Source organism: Tyto alba, unplaced genomic scaffold (genome assembly GCF_018691265.1).
Source record: "Tyto alba isolate M040663 unplaced genomic scaffold, T.alba_DEE_v4.0 Super-Scaffold_7, whole genome shotgun sequence".
Lineage (NCBI taxonomy): Eukaryota > Metazoa > Chordata > Aves > Strigiformes > Tytonidae > Tyto > Tyto alba.
Genome location: NW_024881328.1, coordinates 23,760,264 through 23,774,022, shown reverse-complemented (window position 1 = coordinate 23,774,022; position 13,759 = coordinate 23,760,264). Strand labels below are relative to the sequence as shown.

The 13,759-nt window shown below is 38.7% G+C and overlaps 1 protein-coding gene and 1 long non-coding RNA gene across 7 annotated transcripts in view; one reads left to right on the top strand and one right to left on the bottom strand.

Moving 5' to 3' along the window:
* LOC116960873 overlaps nt 1–13,759 on the top strand; it is an 18,026-nt gene extending 4,267 nt beyond the window's left edge. For 2 of the 4 annotated variants that reach the window (XR_006164523.1, XR_004406637.2), the window contains exons 2-5: nt 3,564–3,620; nt 4,837–4,983; nt 10,637–10,721; nt 13,061–13,759. This is a non-coding gene — a long non-coding RNA (uncharacterized LOC116960873). Of the gene's footprint in view, nt 1–108; nt 1,630–3,563; nt 3,621–4,836; nt 4,984–10,636; nt 10,722–10,791; nt 11,064–13,060 lie in introns of those variants that run through there. The other 2 variants (XR_006164524.1, XR_004406638.2) reach the window with 2 other exon arrangements.
* ITGA6 (integrin subunit alpha 6) overlaps nt 2,710–13,759 on the bottom strand; it is a 45,403-nt gene continuing 34,353 nt past the window's right edge. For 2 of the 3 annotated variants that reach the window (XM_042783898.1, XM_032989667.2), the window contains 12 exons: nt 13,021–13,136; nt 11,945–12,134; nt 11,779–11,862; nt 11,504–11,583; nt 11,276–11,353; nt 11,070–11,172; nt 9,795–9,968; nt 9,156–9,254; nt 8,764–8,874; nt 8,582–8,680; nt 8,109–8,234; nt 2,710–4,888 (listed from right to left, as the gene is read on the bottom strand). In XM_042783898.1, the coding sequence (XP_042639832.1) occupies nt 4,730–4,888; nt 8,109–8,234; nt 8,582–8,680; nt 8,764–8,874; nt 9,156–9,254; nt 9,795–9,968; nt 11,070–11,172; nt 11,276–11,353; nt 11,504–11,583; nt 11,779–11,862; nt 11,945–12,134; nt 13,021–13,136 (1,419 nt within the window). In that variant the 3' untranslated portion in view covers nt 2,710–4,729. Of the gene's footprint in view, nt 4,889–6,620; nt 6,751–8,108; nt 8,235–8,581; nt 8,681–8,763; nt 8,875–9,155; nt 9,255–9,794; nt 9,969–11,069; nt 11,173–11,275; nt 11,354–11,503; nt 11,584–11,778; nt 11,863–11,944; nt 12,135–13,020; nt 13,137–13,759 lie in introns of all 3 variants that reach the window. The other variant, XM_032989668.2, reaches the window with a different exon arrangement.

Here is a 13,759-nt window from a genome sequence, read left to right as displayed (position 1 = left end):
TTATCGCAGAGGCACAGCCACCATCGCTAGTTGGCTCGGCCTTGGTGCAGAGGTGGGTTTGACTTGGAGCCGGGGGAGCTTCTAGAAGCTTCTCACAGGGGCCACTGCTGTAGCCCCCTCCCCTGCTACCAAAAAAACCCCATGACTTACATAAACCCAGGACAGTTACCAAATGTTAGTAGATTCCAGAACAACGTACAGAGGGGTTGGCATGGTTTTACCCAGTGTATAATTTAACCTTGAAGTTTGTGAATTTTTGCCACGTGCAACTTTGTGATTGAAGATCAGAAGGCAATTGGAGAAATTTTATGTATCATAGATGGCTTTTTCTTCCATAGGAAAAATATACCACATAGTTACTGAAGTTGAGCACTAACTTTTTGTGGGAACAGGAGCAACAAACTGTCACCATCATGTCACTTAACTGTTGGCAATTGTCAGAGGAGGGGTGCTGATTCAGGTGGATCTGTGCTCTAGTCCAGGGTGGCTGTTTTTATGTTGTTCCTCCTTGTGAAGTTGGAATCAGTCATAGGCTGTCTTGTAAGCTGGCTGGCAGTGAGACACTCCTCAGCTCTGTAGCGTTAACTGTTGGTCCCCTCCATTTCAAGAAACCAAGCAATATCCTGCAAACGTTTCTTTTAATCAACTTAGACTTTGCATTATTTCATATGCTCCTGGAAAAATTATTTGACTTTTCTGTCCCTTCCTCCCCTATCCCCTGAAGATGCTGAGGTTGAGAGATAAGGGGAAATAAATAGTTAGCACCGTGTATCAATGGTGAGGGGGGTGTATCTTGTTCCGTGATAGTTAGGTAAGCAGAAGCAAGGACTCCTCTGTTTGTTAAAACCTCAGTTCTCTGCCTCTGGCTTCTGGGATGTTTGAGGCAGGTTTTGAGGCAGGTACGGCCCTGAAAAGTTGCTGCTTGCAAGTAACCATTTTGCAGAGCTAGAAAATGGAGGAGGAAAGGGGGTCTGTCTTCAAGTTTGGAAAGCACAACCTGCAGGTCCCCCACTCCTGTACAGACAGTATCACAGCCTGGCTGAGGATTAAGGCTGATTTCTGTGGTGGTCTCTCAGGGTGAGGAGCCGCTGTGATTTTTTTAAGGATGATGGTTAGGACTCCAGCAAGGCTTAGGAGGTTATAAGAGGTGTATAGTATTATGAATCCACAGCCTGGGAAGACAAATGGACATTTAAAGATGTCTGAGGACTGGGATAAAAACTGAAGCAACTTCTTACTCAGCCACTGCAGGGAAATAGACTGTGCCTGTTCTTGTCAGAGGCGGGCGCGGTGCCTGGTGAGCCGGCCGAAGCAGGGCCCTGTGCTGCCTCTGGCTCCCAGCGCTGCCCACGGCTGCCTGCCTGCTTCACCAGTGTGTTCTCCTGGGTTTTGCAAACCAACTGCTGACACTCTCACCTACTTACTCTCTGCTGGGAGAAGTTCTGTTGCTTGTACATAAGCAGCTTTTCTGGTGTGTAGTGTGTTTATTTTTGGTTAAGACATGCTGCTGCAGTGATGGTTAGCACTGTAATGTGGGTGTTCCAGACAGAGAGGGGAGTTTTCCTGCTGCTTTCGATACAACGGACATTGCAAACTTACTGGAAAGTTTTTCTCATTACATATGTGAAGGTATGTCAGTTTATTAGCATTCTATTTATGCAACCTAGGCTGTATTGTGTCTGTGTATTATAGATCTATATATACATACTACACACAAACTCATATATATATATCAAATATAGTACATTAGGTTTTATGTATGCATATAGGTACCTATACACCATTATGTATAGTACTGTACTACTGTGTATATAGTATATACTACATCTTGTACTACGTGCATAGTATATATGAGCATATGTAAAACCTAATGTACTATATTTGTATTCTGCTTCCTGTGATCAGCTACTTAACTGTTCTACCAGTCTACATTTTGTCTTGTTGCAGACAAAAGTTTGTGGGTGTAGGTGTGTAAATGAGAATAATTGTTTACTAGAAGCAGGTTGAGTCCACACCTTTGATGTGCTCTGAAAAATGTAGCAGCATCTTCTCGTTCTAGTCCTGTAAGTTTCTTGGCTGCAAAAACCACTACTGGTCTAGCAGGTACCCAGCTCGCCCTTGTCTTCAGGTTTTGTTGGATCAAAGGCCTTTCCTTTCAGCAAAGGCAAGCAAAGCATCCTGTGAGGGTTAACATCTTTAAAATGGAGATAGATAAACCGCAGGTTTTATGTTGGGTTTTTGTTGTGGGTTTTTTTTTTTTTTTTTGCCTCCTGCATCTTTCTGGCTTTTCTGGTTTTTTTTTTGTGGAGTTGAAGCTGTACCCTGCAATCATGTAACTGACTGTCAGTATCAAACTTCCACTGCTAAACACAGATAGGTATGTGAGGTCCTTGCCTAATTTGGGGGGATGCATCTATCTCCCCTAGTCACAGAAGCACCTGTCTGGCTGGGGAGCTTTTAGAAGACTGCTTGCACTGCAGGTGCCCAGGGCAGTGTGAGTGGGCAGCTCTGCCCCATGGGACCTGACACAGTGCTTTGCCAGAGCCTGCTCTGCCCCTGACGCTGGGAACTGCAGCGAGCAGCAGCGAGCCTGCCAGCATGAGATAGTGCACTGTCTCCTACAGCTGCCTTATCTGTCCCTCTGCATGGGGGAGGGCACTGAGACTTAGGGCAATATTGAGAATGAGACAATTTGTTAAAGCTTGCAACTTTCAGCTTACTCTTTTAATGAACTTAGCTATGACTACCTCAGTTAATTACAGTAAGAAATCACTATTACCAAACCAATGTTTAATTAAAAAAAAAAAAAATTTATTTCACACTTCTATACAAATATCCACAGGTAATTTCTAATTATGGAATGATGTAGCATTGCTAGCTGGTATAAAAAAAGTCTGAGATAAAAGTATACCAGTGCCATGACTGACTTTTGAAGAACTTTCAGTTTAACACTGCTACGACATTCATGTTCTTAGATGAGGGCCACAATTTGCTTTTAAATCCAAGGCTACTTGTCAAGCTTCTTAGCCCCTGATTAGCCTGGATTCAGATGCTGCTGAGCCTTTCAGCAAATAAGCTAGAATTTTAAAAGCTCAGAAACTGGGTAACAGCTAAATACATGTGTAAGTGTTCATAAAATCAGGGTCACATCATACTGAGATGATATAGTGGGAGGAAGAAGAGTCTATTAAATTATGCACTTTCTATAATTATAACTTTTTAGGTGATCACACCTTCCAAGAAGGTATGTTCAAAGTTAGTAGTAAAAATAAGACACTTGACAACTGCCCTCCTAGCAGGTTTTTACCCTATGAGGGGAAAAAGTACCAAGAGGTTTTTGCATAGTTCAAATAACTAGCAATTAACGTGCATGCTTTTAGAGCAGAATTTTGTTTCACATGGAATAAACAACTGTGAACTAAATCTTTGTTCTTAAAATAGTACCAACACTTTAGAACACAGGTAAAAAAGTAAACTCTTTAAATAGTTTTATCAGTTATGTTACACAATAACTAGATTACTGATAAACACAACATTGTGATTCTACTTTTATCAACATTCAGGTATTCCAGACGATTCAGTAGTCTCAGCGTGGATCAGCTCAGATCCCCACAGTTAAGGTAAGTTGGGCATTTATCGCCTCCTTCAAGTGCTGTGTAACAGTTGCAGTAGTCAGTGCCTTTTGCCAAACAAGAAGTCCTTACGAAGCTGGAAAGCAGATTCCAGAGAACCTCTCACTTTCTTGTAGTATAAAACTGTATCTAAAAACCCTACTTCTGCTTGGTGTCCAAACTGTTAAATAGTCTGAAGTAATATACAAATCATGTTACAAGACCTGGTAATTCCTATTACATAAAGCTACAAGTATTAGGAAAAAAAAAAGCCCCCATACACGTCACTGGAATAAATATTTACATTGTTAGAAAGCATTGGCACCTTCAGTGACTTATTAAAATGCAGTGAAAGCCTCAGGTCTCATAATCTGAAATTCAAAAACACAGTGGATTTGAAAGTTCAGTTAAGTCTTTGGCCTAACAGTTAGTCAAAGACAATGATTTATAACAAAAATAAATACAAACATGACTAAAATATATATATACAAAAAGTACATCTAATATTCAAGCCTCTCTTTTAAAAAAAACCTGTGTATATTTGTTGTGAGCAAGAATCACACAATCTGATTGTAAAAGAATTGTGCAACATGACCTATTGCACATGTAATTTAAGATGATGCTTTTTGTTAAGCCCTAACTACTGCAGCAGGCAAAAAGTTTTATGGCTAGATTTGCAGGTCTTCAGATTATACTTGAACAGGGTGTGTTGAGGCCGCTGTGTGTTTATAATGGCCCATGCATTGAGGGAAGGGGAGAACCTGTCTTGACCTTAACCATGTGTTCCTTGCATGCTGAGGAAAAAGGTTGGGATCACTGGAAAAGATCTGCTGTAGCGCTTTTGCATAGTTTGCAGAGAAGACCCCAAACTATACAGTATCTTCTAAAGAGTGAGTGAGTTAGATGTGAAGGGGGAAAGAGGCAGTCTGAAAATTAAATAATGCAAATACAGTCTGTTGAAGCAATTTTAACTGTGCAAACGAAAGCCTCAATAGAAGTAGTAATATCTACAATCAAATGGTAAATGTCCATAGTGTTCATAGGTATAGCTCCATCAGTATTCCATTAATGAAAACCTTAACCTCTGTCTGAACTTTGTGGATGAAAAGTATTTTTCCCTAAGAATAACTTTCGTTTTCATTCCATTTTGTGAACCACTGTTTTGTCTCAAGGTCTTTGTATTTCCCATCTTTGATCTGTCGCTCTTCTTTTCGAATTCTTACAGCATGATATCGGGGGACACTGTCTTCGTACCTAGATCGCTGGAAGAACCCACACTGGGGCAGAGAAGAAAAAAGAACAGTTTAGGTTTAAGTTGCTCCCAAAGTACTACAAGAGAAGCAGTAAACTATTCCTTTGCACAGATATACAGGTAAGAAAACTGAAAACAAAACGATGTATGCCAAAAATGTAACATATGTAGCTGTAAAAATGTGAGCCAGCAGGTCTAAGTTAGTTGTTCCAGCAGTATTTGAAGACAAATGGCACAGTCTGACAATCTGGTAATCTAATACCTTAACAATATTTTCTTCATTAACTTTCTAGATTTAGTTTACAAGTCTTTTAAGTCTTCTTATAAAGCTATTCATTCATATAACAAGAGACTTTAATGCTACCCAAACAAGTAGATACAGTTCAGGAAAGCTTGCTTCTCCTGAATCAAAGGTAGGTAGGTAGTTCAGTATCTTCCTGTACGGTGACATGATTCACCTTTAAAAACCTACAGAAAGATTTCCAGGGCCTTTACAAAGGCCTGTAACACAAACTGTTACTGTAGCGAAGTGTACTGAAGTGTAAGGAAAGTTACAGCAGGAGGCCTTGTTTTTCAAAGCACCGTCTCAACTGCAGTCACCTGAACTAACTACACATCTGCAGTATTAGAACCCTAGTCTTGCTTAGTTTGCCATAGGATAAAAAACAGACATAACTTGAAAGCTTTGTAATGTGCCTCAACACAAGTCTCCCTAAATGAAATCTAGTACAGCTTATCTGCACCCTGCAAATTTTTATTCAAAGCCACTGTAAAAAACAACTTTAAATATTAAGGAATGGACTGACATTAATTTTTAAAACAAAATGAAGTTATGGCCACAGTGTTACAGTCAGCTTTTACGGGTCACTGATGTCACAATTAAGGTTCAGAGACATTGTGCCATCCAGCTGTCATGAGATACTGCTAAGAAAAAAAAACAACAGTAAAGGGACAAAGTTTTATTCATAGTATTGGGACTGGTGGGGTTTTTACTTGGTTGTGGTTTTTTTTTAAATAATATTGGAACTTACATGTAACTGAATTTAAAAAAAAGTTACATTAAGGCATAGACTAAATCTTCAGGTATCTCTTAGTGAAGATTTCATTAAACACTGGTTTTGACATATTTTAGTTAAGAATCCTCCCCACACCCTCATCCCAAGCATCACTTATTGATGTACATGCAGCATGTAATATATTAAGTTGAATAAAGGTTGCTAGAAGCATAAATCACCATGCATCTAGTAGCTTCAGCAGAAGAAAGTGTGTTCCTAGAAAAGTATGCCTTAGCTTAGAACTGAAGGAAAGCACATGTTCCTACAACAATTAAATTCTTGTTATGAAAATGCTTTTCATTATAAGCAACACGTATATTTTAGCATGCACTAAAGGTTAGTAAAGCAAGTTTATCCATCATCCACCTAGTCTTAGTTTTAAATCTTAACTCTGCAATGGTGATTACCGTCTCTCAAGCTTAAAAATTTACTTGTACTGTTAAAATATATATAAAAAAAAAAACTAAACAAACATTGCAACAGGTCACCGTGATTTATAAAGAAATAAAGCAGCAGCTTTTTAGATCAAGGTGAACACCTGTGTGTGTTCACATGCACCCAGAGATGAAACTGTATCGAGCAAGCAAGTGCAATAGCTTGAAATCCCAAAGTTAATAGAACGTATGCAGTAAAAGCTTCATAGTTAGCCACCGCAACCATAGCGTGTGCCACAGCTAAAAACTGAAAAGTATCGTCAATTACCAATTACAGAAGTAGATCAATACTACGCATCAGAAGTAAGCCTCTCTTTATCAGATGGCTGAGCATGGATCTCAGCCTTGTGATATGTGGCATCATAATGATCTTTCTTATTTCTCTTGAAGAAACCACACTACAAGGAAGCAAGGTATTCCGTCAATTTTTGTGGACTGGAAGAAGTCAAACATATTAATACTGACTTAAATTAATGCTGTGAACTATCTTCTCATTATCCCTTCACTGGAAAAAAAAATAAATCACAATAACAGCTGTTTCTAGATTTGAGAACTTCTTGGACTAACTTGATCTGTAAACTAGAATAACCTGAAAAGTATTATTTTAGAGGCGTTTGGTTTGGTTTGGTTTTTTTTTCTTCAAGAAAAGCTACTATAAAGTATGCCCATAGCAACTAAAGCTAGCTGTGAAGTGTGGAAAGAAGTCTATACAGAGACCTGTTTGCAGACTAGTTCACAGGATAGACAAAAACATAGTGCAAAACAAAATTTGACCTGTACAACACAAACATTTGTCTTAAACCAATCATGTAACTGTCTTTGAAGCACCATGTTTGTCATTGAAGCAATTAATAGTGCTAAAATTGTGTGAGAAACAGGTGTGGTTTTGTGTGCATTAAAATAGCAGGAGTTACAACCTGACATGCCACCCAAAGTATTAATTCATCAGCAAGATTTACAGCAGGGGCTGGGCATTTATTAGAAAATAAGGAAATCACTATCCTGTGAGAAGGAACCAGCAAATAGTAGCTCCTCAGCAAAGCTAATTGCTGCAGTTTCTCCAGAAAGTGACAGACAGGATATTCTTCTTCACCTCTTCTTTCTTAATAACCTCCTACTATGCCAGAACAGCAAATACTAACTGCCTCTGCCTGTAAAAACTTGAGTACAAAAGAACTGCCCTGTTACACTTAGAACCACAGTGAGCTGTAAAAATGCTGAAGGTAGTTAGAAAAATATGTACTTGATTTTTTCCTTATGCAAATTGTTAACTTTTACTCCTCTGGGATTTCTAAGATAAGAAGCCCAAACTACAGAAATTCACTATTCTATTGTTTCTATACTTTGTGGTTATTTACATCTACTATGAGTTTACTGGTGTTTCTGATGTTATCAGAACAAAGCCCTGCTACAAAACATTTGTAGATAGTTACACCCAACTGCAGCAGGCCCAGTTAGCTGTATCCATCCCTATCAAAGTAACTACGGTCTCTCAACATTTGTCTCAAGTTTTGCCCAGAACTTGCACTACTTCCGAAACAGAAGAATTTCATAAGAAGCCTTTCCCCTGTAATCATTTTCATTCAAAATGCTGCAAACCCAAGAAACTGATAATGGTAAGGTGTGGGTTGGTCAGTTTTGCTCTATCTTGAGTGTAAAATACAAACCAAAATACCTAATCGTTTGCATAATCAGTTTGCTGTCTTGTCAGTTGTAGACCAAGAAGTGTAAAACAGACAGATGAATAAAAACTCACCTTCCATAGTAAGAATACCAACAGTGCAAGCATCAGTATTCCAGCAAAAATAGCCACTGCGATGATCCACCAAGGTACTCCTGTATAAAGTGCTACTGGTTTTGCAGGAAAGACAGTAACACGCACCTAAAGAAGTATGTGAAGATGGAAAGAGCATTTCAGAAGCATCCATTTTTAATGTAAAGCTGCAATTTATACATTCTTATGTCTTCTATAACAAGATGACTTCTCTATCTCATCTATAAAATGTTTTTGGAGAACGTGTTCCTACTGGTATCGTTTCAATACGGTAGTGAATTTTCCATCCTGACTAAAAGATAAAAATGATCAATAATTCAAAAACTCGGTTAAAAAGCTCAGCTTTTAGCTACTTTTGTTTTGAAATTGTTTGTGGGGGTTTTTTTCCCAGTCTTTGAGATATGCTGGAAACATCACAACCATAACACATGGTTAGCATTAAATGTTGAACCTACCTGAGCAACTTCGTTTGTGAGTTTAACATTCTTAGCTGCAACAGGAACACTGATTGAAGCCCTAACAAGAATGTCCAGGTAGTTCATTTTGGAGTATTCCTGTTCCAAAATAAAATATGGATATTAGACACAGAAGAGGAAACAACACTGACCTTCCAGAAATGGCATGTAAGAGGACTTACTTCTAAGAAAGTGCTGTTCCACAGCCTGGAACGCAGCACAATGGATGCCTTGCTGTCTAAACCCTTCAGGGGACATTTTATGTCCACACAGCGCGCATTCACATTGCAGTCCTGCAATTACAAATTTCTGTGTGTAAATAAAAATTGGATTATATGCATCATATTTATGTCTGTTTGTACAGTGAAGATGCTATTACTTGTTTATTTTCATGTAGATAACCGTGTAGAAATTCTTTGCTATTTCTTTCTCATCGGTAGATAATGTAAATGGACAAATTTTAAAAGCATCGATACTTGGATTTAAGATAAAAACAAAGCACAGAGCTACCTTCTTTCAGCCTGCAGACTCAGGGAGGTATCTGATAAGGCTATGGTTGGTGCAATACACTTACCAAGGTCTTGTATTTTCTTTCTGAGAATAAAGAAAATGTCTTGCTGTCTGTAATCTGCTTCTCTGCAACCTCACGTTTCCTTCTTGAGTTACGGGATTCCTAAAAGGAAAAACAAAATAGAGTAAGAGTTTTAGTTGCTTATCATAAGCATCTCTTAATTCTCACCCCATACAAATTTGCTTGAGAAATTCTTTTTATAGTATTTGTTGCAAATAAGTAAATTTATGTGCCAGCCCTTTCTCTTTAAAAAAGTACATGGAATTCCTGGGGAGATGTTTAGTGTTTTTTATTGTTTTCTGTGTAAGAACTCTATCACCTTTCAGCAGTGTCATCCTGTAAGAGCATATGACAGCACTGCCCGTTGCAATAACAGTCACCACAACTTAGCATCTATCCTTTAGCATATATTATCCTCATTAGCTGTTACAAAGTCTCCTAATAGGCTTGACCCTTGATAGGTTGTTCATGTATTGTGCCCCTGAGCTGCTTAACATTAAAAAAAAAAAAAAAAAAAAAAAAAAAAAAAAAAACAAAACAAAACACCTCCTGGAGACAAACTCTTACGCTTATGGCCTACTATCACATGCTGCAGCACTTTCATGTTGTACCAATTCATGAGCAGAAGACAGGGTAACATACCACAACATGCAAACTATTGATTTCATTCTCAGGTTGACAGGAGACTTGTTCTAAGCCTTTGGAATCTATTTTCATCAAATAAAGCAGCCATTTGCCATTACTGATTTCTTTCGGCCACTGGATATCCAGGGAAGCGGTACCAAATGTTTTCAGTGGTCTGCCCAAGTTAGTCACCTGTTAAAACAAACATTCTTTAAACTGTGAAATACTTTTAAAAGGAATTTTCTTCTGATTCTAAAGTGTTACTGACCTGGGCAAGTTTTAAGCATGCAGCTAACAGGAAATTTAAAAGTATACGAAGGATAGTCAAAACAGTATAAAAACAAAGCTTATACTAAAACTGGCACCCTTGGATAGCAAGTAAATACTGATTTGAAACAAATAAGTATTAAAATTCCCTAACGTGAGCTTTAAGCTGTTGATTTTCGGAAATCTGTCTTCATGTGAAACAACAACTCCGATTTAGAGTTAACAAATCATTCAGTTACATAACTAAGGCAAACTGCAAGTTTATGAGGAACTCTGACATGGAAAGATAACCAGCTCTTGCTCTCGTAAGCCTGAAAGTTGTTTCCCAACCTATTTTTTGCTTTCTTAGTGGTACTGTTCACAATAATAAGTTCTACACCAGATATTCCAACTGCATCAACCTTAATATATGAAGGCAGGTACAAGAGGAAGCAAAGCACTGACAGAGAGGGACTTTAATCCTGACAAACTATTATGTACAAAGACAGCGGGGATTGCATTAATGATGTAGAAAAAGCAACTCTTGCTGATAAGCAGAGTTTTTACAGAACCAAAATAATCTCTCTCCACCTTCTCCTTGATTTGTCAATTAGGCAGACGACCAGAAGAGGGAAATAGACCTACACGTTCAGAGTGGCTCCTGCAGCATGTCCTCATGCCTGCTCAGTCCTGCATGCAGTAAGTACGCACACTCGCCGTCTGTGCCACAGCGGGGGCTCTGGGTCTAAGCTGTGTTCCCTACCTGCAGGGGGTTTTGTGCTGTACAACTGCATGTGCCTGAACTGCTCCCAAACACAAGGGCACAGCCAGCCTTAGGCCACTTTCTCAAAATAGGATTGTAAAACATCAAGGCCTAAAGAAGATCTAGTCTGCAGTCGGACTGCATGTTCTGATCAGGAGGTCAGGATTTTGGGACAAGAAAAGCCAATTTTAAATCCAGCAACTTTTCCAAGTATTCACATGCATAAAGAGAGAAGCTGTTCACTTGATTAAAAGCAGCTGTTGACATTAATCTGAATTACTCACTCTGAATTCATACTCTATGAGGTTTCCAATATTATCTTCAGATTTCATAGCACTCTCACCAACGATGTTACCTCCAAAATATACCTGAGAAGGCTTAGCAACTCTGTTCAGGTGGGGGTGGAGAAGGAGAGTAATCAGATTTTAACGAAGTCTGCAGCAAACCTGTCATCCCCAGCCCCCCCATTTGTTATGCTATCAACACTTACCCAGTGAGTGACAAAAGCAATTCAAGAACCACTTTAGCACTAGCTGTAATTGGAGTCGAATTAACTTGAGTGCTTGTTCTACAATGAAATGGAAACAATGCTGTTTATTTTTCAAATTCAGCAGTTTTTCACTTTACTGTTAAATTGCTTTTGTGAATCGAACAAATTAATTCAAAATGTTTACAACTGCATATAAAAACACAGCACGTACACACAAAGAAAACTTACGTTTCCAACTTCAGATTAATGTCCAAGTCGGTCGTATCAACATTAACTTTAGTGGTACTTAAGATCAAATAAAAGGTTACCTAGACAAGAAAGATCATTCATTAAATATGTAAGCATTTTATAAAATATATTAACATACACAATATTATAGAAATACACCATCAAGTCCTAGAGTTAAAAGGACAGATCCAATTCAGATTTCCAGTTACACAAACTCTGGACGACTGCAGTCAGGAATCAGATTTTATAACTTGAAGAAAATAGGTGCAACTTACGTTGGAGTTTCTTTTGAAAGGATTTCCAAGTTCACACTCGGCTTGAGAACCATTTTGGTTAGCACCACATGTTAACTGTTTTTCCTGATTAAACAGAATAGATTTAAAAGTAAAAATATGCTGAAAATATTTTAAAATATAAGTATCTTATCTTAAAAATACTTACAGGATAACCCCTCATCTCCCTGAATGCAGAATACGTCAGACTGTCTGGAAAAGTTGCAATTAGTTTAGCTTCATATGCATCTTCACCATCTTTTTGTGGATTTCTGGCATCAGATGGGTTGTTTGTCACTGTTATTTCCAGGGCAATATCTTTCTGATCTTTCAGAACAAGCACTGGCATGCCATTTTCACTACAGAAACAGAGTATACAAGGTTGTGCGCATTAGGCAGACAAACGTCTATGAAAGTTTGCTTCTCACTATGGTTTACCCAAATGTAATTCCCTCTATTAAGGAAGAATTACTGTAAGACCATAAACACATGAATGGCCCTAGGATTTTTTCCCCTGAGCAGTATTTCATCTCTGAAAGCAGCCAGCAGTTAACAGGATGGAGCAAACCAATACACCCCTCAAGTAATCAAGCGTTTCTAGTATTTCTGAACCAGCACTTGCATCTGGCCCACATTTCATAATGATGAATTTTCTCTGAGTAGATTTACTGACCTTTCTTCTTGTAAAGCAGACAGGGTTTTGGCTTCTGAGTCACACTGTGGCAGTCACTGCTAAGGTGACTGACTGTTGACAGTAAGTAAACATACTTCCTTTTGTTTGTCTTACACCTCTTTTCTAATGCCACTGGCCCTCCAGGGAGGAGGGATGCAGCGGGGTGTTGGGTGTACGTTACAGGAAATGATTTCTCTGTTCACTTCCCTGTAACTGCTGTCATACTCACAATCAAATTTAATCTCAAAAATAGTTAACAGGATCACACACAATAAACTACTGCCAGGCTGTTTGTGATTCTCATTCCTGCAGGGGTTAGAAACTTTTTTCCAACTTTTAGCCCACAGTTGTGGCCGCTTTGTATCCATTTGACTCGCTGCCAGCTCTTCTTCTGAAGTTCATCCCCACTCCCCCACCTTCCTCACCCCGACAGATCAGTGCTATTACACAGGGCTGCGCTTCCCAGACTAACACAACAAAGCTGCTCTACCTCCCCAAACCCTCTCCCTAAAAGTTTCTTTTACGCACTTGTTAATAATTTGATTTCTAGCAATGCGTTAATCAAGGCTTACATTGGTAAATAAGTAAACCTGTCTTCGTTTCCTTCTCTAGTGCAAAACCGGTACTGAAGTTTCAGATTGCTGTGACATTCGTTGTCTTCTCCACATCCTTCTTTTAAGAACTCCACCTAAATAAAATCAAAGCACTTTTACAGCTTACCACGTGATGCTAGTTTAAAACAAGACTTCTGATGTGCACTGCATAAAGCACCTACAGGGAACTCAGAAACACTCTCCTGGACAGAGTAAGATTTTAACCTGACTCTTATTGCCTGTCTAGAGAGTTTTTCTTTGTGAGACACAGCCCTTGATGCTGATAATTCAGAACTTTAAATGTGACTAGAGGGCAGAGTTAGATAATTCTAAGTAAGAAGTACACTTCTAATCAGGAAAAACATCCTTAAATCTGATTCTTCAGCGAGTATTGAGGAAAAGGCATCTGTCCCCCAACATATTCCCTCTCTTTTACATCACTGTGGCAGAGCTCTGATGCTGTTACAGCATCCTAACCATGGAAGAATTAGACTGTACGTCATTTTGTTACATGGGACAAGTATTCACAGCAGGAGATGATGGATTTCCATTTTCAATCAAAAGTACATTTCCTCCTAAGCCTGTTGGGGAGAGAAAAAAACCAACCTAGCAGCTATACCATCGTCACTTTTGTTGCAAAAGAAACACAGCATCTAGCTCATAACGTTCTGTAACAAGTTCATAACAAAATACAAAATATAAACCAGTTGTTACAAGA